Source organism: Nicotiana sylvestris, chromosome 6, assembly GCF_000393655.2.
Source record: "Nicotiana sylvestris chromosome 6, ASM39365v2, whole genome shotgun sequence".
NCBI classification, from domain to species: domain Eukaryota; kingdom Viridiplantae; phylum Streptophyta; class Magnoliopsida; order Solanales; family Solanaceae; genus Nicotiana; species Nicotiana sylvestris.
In genome coordinates this window covers 27,260,833-27,267,894 of record NC_091062.1, presented here as the reverse complement: position 1 = coordinate 27,267,894, position 7,062 = coordinate 27,260,833, and the positions used below count along the sequence as shown (strand labels likewise).

At 34.3% G+C, this 7,062-nt stretch overlaps 1 protein-coding gene across 1 annotated transcript; it reads right to left on the bottom strand.

The window, feature by feature from the left end:
- Positions 1-2,026: 2,026 nt before the first annotated feature.
- Positions 2,027-5,595, bottom strand: LOC104221537 (basic leucine zipper 61-like). The gene is made up of 5 exons (XM_009772603.2): positions 4,888-5,595; positions 4,041-4,131; positions 3,788-3,914; positions 3,043-3,223; positions 2,027-2,364 (listed from the first exon to the last, which is right to left on the bottom strand). The coding sequence occupies exons 1-4, from the start codon at positions 5,430-5,432 to the stop codon at positions 3,069-3,071; spliced, it is 918 nt and encodes a 305-aa protein (XP_009770905.1). The 5' UTR covers positions 5,433-5,595; the 3' UTR covers positions 2,027-2,364; positions 3,043-3,068.
- Positions 5,596-7,062: the final 1,467 nt, after the last annotated feature.

The following is a 7,062-nucleotide window of genomic DNA, read 5'->3' as shown; positions in this document are numbered from 1 at the left end:
GCAGGAGGAACTCAATCAACTCGAAAGGAATAAGGTATGATACTTGGTTCTTAGGCCAGAAGACAGGGAAGTTATTGGAACTAGGTAGGTGTTCAGAAATAAAGTTGATGGACAAGGAATATTACTAGAAACAATGTAAGGTTGGTTGTTACAGATCTGCAATCAAGAAGAAGGCATCAATTATGATGAAACATGCTCTAGTTGCTAGAATAGAAGCCATTCAAGTGCTCATTGCTTTTCTCCTACATGGTTTTTAAGATGTATCGAATGGATGTGAAGAGTTATTTTCTAAATAGGTACTTGAAAGAGGAAGTGTGTCCTTGCCAACCTCAAGGATTTGATCATGAGTTTTCAGATCATGAGTACAAATTAGACAAAGCATTGTATGGGCTGAAGTAAGCTCCAAGAGCATGATATGAAAAACTGTCAAAATTTCTCTTGGAAAACAAATTTTCATGCGGTAAAATTGATAACACTTTATTCTTGTTAAAGAGTGGCAAGAATGTGTTGATTATTCAAATATATATTGATGATATCATCTTTGGAGCCACAAATAAATCCTTATGCAATGAGTTTGCTAAACTTATGGGGAATGAATTCGAAAGGAGCATGATGAGACAATTGAATTTCTCCTTCGACTTCAAGTTAAGCAGACTACAAAAGGAAAAATGATACATTAATAGAAGTACATCAAAGAGCTGTTCAAGAGGTTTGATATGGACAATGCAAAGACAATCGATACTCCCATTGCTTAACTAAATTAGATATAGATAAACCTGGTTCCTTTATTGATGAAAAGAAGTATAGGGATATGATTGGGTCTTTGCTTTACCTAACCGCAAATACGCTAGATATTGTGTATAGTATGGGTCTGGGCAAAAATTCTATCCAATCCTAAGGAGTCATACTTAAAGGTTGTTAAAAGGATCTTGAGATATCTCAAAGGTGCTCAAGACCTGGTTCGTTGGTATCCATATGATGATTCATTTGACTTGATTGGATATGCGGATGCAGATGTGCTGGGTATTTGATCGATAGAAAGAACACATTCGGGGTGACACGCTTCCTTGGTTCATGTCTGATCTCATGGGCTTCAAAGAAATAAAACACAACAGCTCTACCAACTACAGAAGTTGAGTATGTAGTTGTGACTTCATATTGTGCTCAACTATTGTTAATCAAGTAACAACTGAAAGATTATGGAGTAATGATTGAACAAGTTCCTATATTTTGTAATAATACAAGTGCAATGAACATGGCAAAGAACCTGGTTCATCACAAAAGAACAAAACATATTAATGTGAGGCATCACTTTTTGAGAGATAATGTAGAAAAGGGTCACATCTCTATGAAGTTGTGCAAGACAGGAGAAGATTTCTTATATATTTACCAAAGCTTTAAGGATGGACCCTTTAAAAGAAACTGCTTAGAGCTTGGATTGATCAAAATGAACTAGGACATCATTGACTTTTCTCACTGATTGGCTATGTTTTAATAAATTAATTAGCAAGTCTAAGTGCAGTAAAATGTTTAACTCGGTCTTACACTATAATAGGTATACACGCATGTCATTGATTAAAGAGCATAGACGTTTAATCTGGTGATGAAATACCCTGGATCAGAAAAGGTTTCTGACAGCTACATTGAAAAAATTAGTCAAAGAACCTGATTCTGTGACACTCAGGTATGTACCCCTTTTTCAATAGATAGTTGTGCTTAACTGTTAAGCTGCCACGTGACTAAAACCAGATCCTACTCAATTGATTATATCATATGGTAATAAATCTCTTCGACTCATAAAATTAATAGGGGATCAGGTTCTAAAAGTAAAGCCGGCATTCCCAGAGTAATCGTGACTAGTATCAGTCCACGTGAAATCAGGAACGAGAGGGTTTTAATATAAAGAGCAATATAGTTCAGAGGGTATTTGGGGATAACGAATAGTTTAAGTAGAAAATTGACAAAAACGTAATAGTTTAAGGAGGTTTTAGGGTATTAACTTTTCTAATTTTTGTTCCTCTAGCTCTTGACAAGTGAAAATCCTTTTTGCTTTCCTTGATACAACCCAATACAAAATTCCACTTGCTCTTTCAATAATAAAAAATTCTTGTAGATGCGGTTATAGGAAAAATGAAATCAACAATAAGAAAATAAAACGAAAAGATCAGAATAAAAATGACACACCTATGCCTAAGCAGTAAAACAAGCTTCTTTTGGTCCCTGAAAATGAGAGATCAATTCTGAGATCCAAGTGATCTTATCCTGTCAGATCCCCTCATAAAGGAAATTTTCATGGCGGATCCAACAACACATGAATATGCCAAAGTGCCTCTCCTCTGCCATCAGTCATAAGTCTATTTGTTCCTGCACGGTAAGACAAACCAATTATATCAATACCCTAATTAATTATTTGGCGCTTATGGATGATTAATCTGAATTTTTTTAAAGTTAATTAGTGTTTCCAAAGTTGAAACTCAGATATTTAATTAGAATTAAATAAAATGTACTATGAGTTGTATTTAAGAATTAAATAAAATGTACTATAAACTGCACACGTAGTTTAAGAAAAATGAAGACTTTTGAAATTTGTGATCCTAAACAAGTCAAAAGGCCTAGAGTATTTGTGTGGTTATAAAAGTTTATCATTAATGGTAGAATTGTAAGTTTAAGCGAAATTGTTTCCAAATATAGAAAGGGGTCATTTTTTTGGAACAGACCAAAAAGGAAACAGGTTTACATAAACTAGAATGGAGTATATCAAAGTTATCAAGAAGTAGTACTTTTTAAAATATATATCAGTTAGAATTCATTGTGAGCTAAATCTTGAAAAGCTAAAATTGGCAAACATTTGATACAAAGAAAATATTTTTTACTTTGGTACTGACTAGTGAATGAAAGACCAAATGATCTTCTTTCTTCAGTAACATGACAATTATGTTCCTTTTTATTGTAATTTCTTTTAATCTCTTTGGCTTTTTAATTTTTTATTTACATTTCGCAAACATTAGAAATTCTTTTAATTACAAAAAGAAAATGGAGTACCTAGCTGAAGGATCACAAAGGAGAGATCAATTGACAAGTTGTACTTTCATCTCAATAGCACTGGAATCAGCAACTGGTGGTTGTGACTTTGATTGTGTACCGTTTTCCATCTGCTTGAGGTTCTGTTGGTAATAAATTTGTCTCAACCTCTCTATTTCTCTTTTCAATGCTTCTTGATGAGCTATATATTTTCCGAGAAAAATAAACAATATTAGTGAAGACTAAGTAACCCTCAAATGTAGCTTACTATGGAACTTTCATAAATTTAGTGATCCATTTAGTTTTGTTCACAATCAATTAGGATAACTTCACTTCTGATCCCACAACTACTGACAAATTATATTTTTGGTTCTAGTAATATTTGCCTTATAAGCAATTAATTTTATAATTTACAAAATTGTATAGTTTTAGTCTCTTTACATGTTATATCATCATGACCCGTTGGTTGATCATCGACGCAGCGAGGAAAAAAGAAAAATTAACGTACCTAGATACTAAATATGTCTCAATTTATGCAGCATCGTTTGGATTTAAAAAGTCAAGCTTTTTTTAATTTTGACCGTGAATTCAAATATGAAATCTTTAAATTGTGTTGAAATACATTTTGAAAACTACGTAAAAGATACTAAGTCACTAATTGACAATTCGAAAAATCATGATCATGGAAAAGCTTAATTGACTCTTAAATTCAAATAATGTCACATAAATTAGGATGGGCCGTACAAATTAAAAAAAGAAAATTTACCATCTTTAAACAATTTATCTTGGGAAAGAGCTGCGATTCTTTGCCTGAGGGCACTATTGTCAACGTTTAGAACCAAACGTTGATGGTCCAGAAATGCAACTCTTGGTGACAATACCGAAACTTCAGCCTTCAAAAAAACAGAATAAAAAAAAGGGGTCAATTAAGAAATATTCTAAATGAAATCTCCAAAGAAATTAAACTACTTGAATTACTGTTAGTAGAAAAGTAAAATTCTCTGAATTATTTTACATACTTGAAGTGTGCTAACACTACGTTCCAGCTCCGACACATACTGCAGTTTCCTCACCCGTGATCTTTGTGCCGATTGTCTGTTTGCCAATATCCTGACATATTCAATTAATTAAAGATTTATCTTACAATTGAAAAATTAAATGTTGAAAATAATTTGGCTTGCGCTTTAAAAAGTTATTTGCTTTATTTTCATATTATTACTTTTAATAATTGGGTAATTATGTTTAGTTACCTTTAGATGATCCCATAGCGTAAACAATTTCTAACCTTAGTACTATTAAAAAGAGACCTTGTCAAATATATATACCACTATTCATGATAATATATACTATAATATACTCCATTAATTCCACATGCAGAGAGACAGATATAGAAACAAATATAACATTTCAGTTTAATCATAAACGAGTATATCTGTACTTTATATGCTTAAAATACGTATCATAACAATCAATACTCCAAAATAAATAATTCATTGTTTTTAATTTACGTGACACACTGTAATTTTTAATTCATTACAAAATGAATGATACTTTTAAATATGACAATAATTAACTTTAAACTTTCGGTTCACCCCTTAATAAAAATGTATAATTATATTTGAAGTCACAAGTTTCAAAAATTTTACAATCACAAAGATGTTCTTACATATTTTGAACTATAAATTTCAAAAATCTTGAATTCTTTCTTAAAATTTGTGCCGACTCAAATTATGTCACAATAAATTAAAAGGGAAGGAGTAACATAATACTGTCTCTAAGCAACAAATGAGAATTACCTTAATGAGAAAATGTCAAAGCATGTTGCAGGAATAACTATATGCATATATGTGTCAAAAATAAATATACCTTTTAATTCTCTTAGGATCAACAACTTTTTCACAAGAATATTCAATACTTGCATGAGTAGCTGCTGGTTCCTCATTAGTCTTGCATGAGCTTTGGACTTCCTCATTAAGCTGCTGCATTTGACCATCACGGTCGCCGCCGGCTACATTCATCCTTTTATTATCTTCATTAACGTTGATGTAATCAGACGGCGACGACGGGTTCGAACACGACATATTGTCATGTTCCTCATTAAACATGGACATGATCTGCTGCTCATCATCAAACCTCTCAAATTCCTCATTACGAGTAGTGGTCCCACCCGAACCCGGAGTTGATGATAGCCTTCTGCATTCCTCCACCATGGGAGTTTCCAAGAATGCGATGGAGTCGCTCATCGATCTCCGGTGGGACCCGCGTTTCGACGAGAAGTCGAGGAATTCGTCCGCCCATAAAGGGTTATTGTGAGCAGCAGTTGCATTGGGAGATAAGTTGTCCAATTTTTGAAGTGAAAAATCAGGCCAATTTGGTGTCATGTTAGGCACTCTTGGAGGTAAGTGTGCCATTTTTCCTTTCTAACTAGCTTGAAAAATGGGAGTTTTAAGAATGTAGCTAGAAAACCAAACTAGAAAAGAACATATACAGAGACATTAATTCATGATAATATGATATAGACATTGTCATGAGACCATATGTATAGCTTTGATTTGTCTCATTAAGGAGCAAATTAAACTTTGTGACCTTTCTTTCTCTCCAATAATGATCAATTCACCAAAGGTGGTGGTTGGGGGGGGGGGGGGAATAAGGGGAGGGAGGGGTCACATGGGGGAGACTAAGACAGCTATAGAACAGCTGGTAGGAATTTTGAGTCTCAACTGTATTACTGGAAAGTTGGAGTAGTTTAATATATAGGGGACTTGCACCACATGTGCATGCCCTTGTGCTCATCACTCATCTCATAAAGCTTCTGGTTTTGTTTTTTTGTTTTTTTAAATTTCAAAAAAGCTAGTATAGTATTGTTTTGTAATGGCCTAACACTAAATCGGATTTCGTGGATGGTTATTGAATTAAGAGGTCAAATCATAAGTCTAAACTTTTCTGCGATAAACTATCGTTATTACTCTATATTTTGCATAAAAATGAAAATTCGCTGGAAGTTCATTAACCCAATGCTAGAAATGACGACTTAGCGGTAAGATAAGATAAAATTGTAAAATAAGCACCCGCGGGGATCAAAACACCATATAATACTATAATGATCCGACCGGTTATTTTGTATTATTGCGCCCCGTTTTCCCTTTTGATGCTTTACACATATGTAATTTTGGCCTTATGACTTACGGGGTTGATTGGTTCGTTCCGGGAAGATTTCGGGTTGATTTAGACCATTTGGTTCTTGGCTTGGAAGCCTAAGTTAGAACTATTAATCAAACTTTGACTTTTGTGAAAATAACCTTGAATAGTGTTTTGATGGCTCTAATAGCTTCGTATCGTGGTTTTTGACTTGGGCGTATGCCCGGAATCGAATTCGGAGGTACGTAGGTTGATTTGTGTTGTTTTTTCCGAAAATTAGCAATTTAAGGTCTAGTAGTTTGACCGTATGTTGACTTTTGGCTATCGGGTTCGAAATTTGATTTTAGGACTTGGAATATATTCGTTATGCTATTTAGAAGTTTTCTGCAAAATTTGATATCATCTGTTAATTTGATAGGATTCGGACGCTTGGTTGCAACTCTAGAAGTTCTTGAACTTTTCTTTTGAATTCATGCATTTTGATGTCCGATTTGTAGTTCTAAATGTTATTTTTGTGTTTTGATTATGCGAGCGAGTTCGTATGATATTTTTAGACTTGTGTGAGTGTTTGGTTTGGATTCCTGAGGGCTCGAACGAGTTTCGGACGTGATTCGGAATCATTTGGACTAAACTGTAATTGTTGGTGTGCTGGTGCTCTGATGTTGCAATTGCGAGCACCAGCCTTGCAATTGCAAAGTCGAAGGGGGTGATATGATGTCACAATTGCGACTACCCTTTCACATTTGAGAAGTCAGCAGTCCTGGTTTGGGGTAGCATTTGCGACCACTTGGTCGCTTTTGCAATGGGAGTCAGCTTCGCAATTGTGAAGCCTTTGTGGCCAATACGACTTATGTGAAAGTTGTCAGGGTTCGCAATTGCGATCCCTGATTCACAATTGCGAGG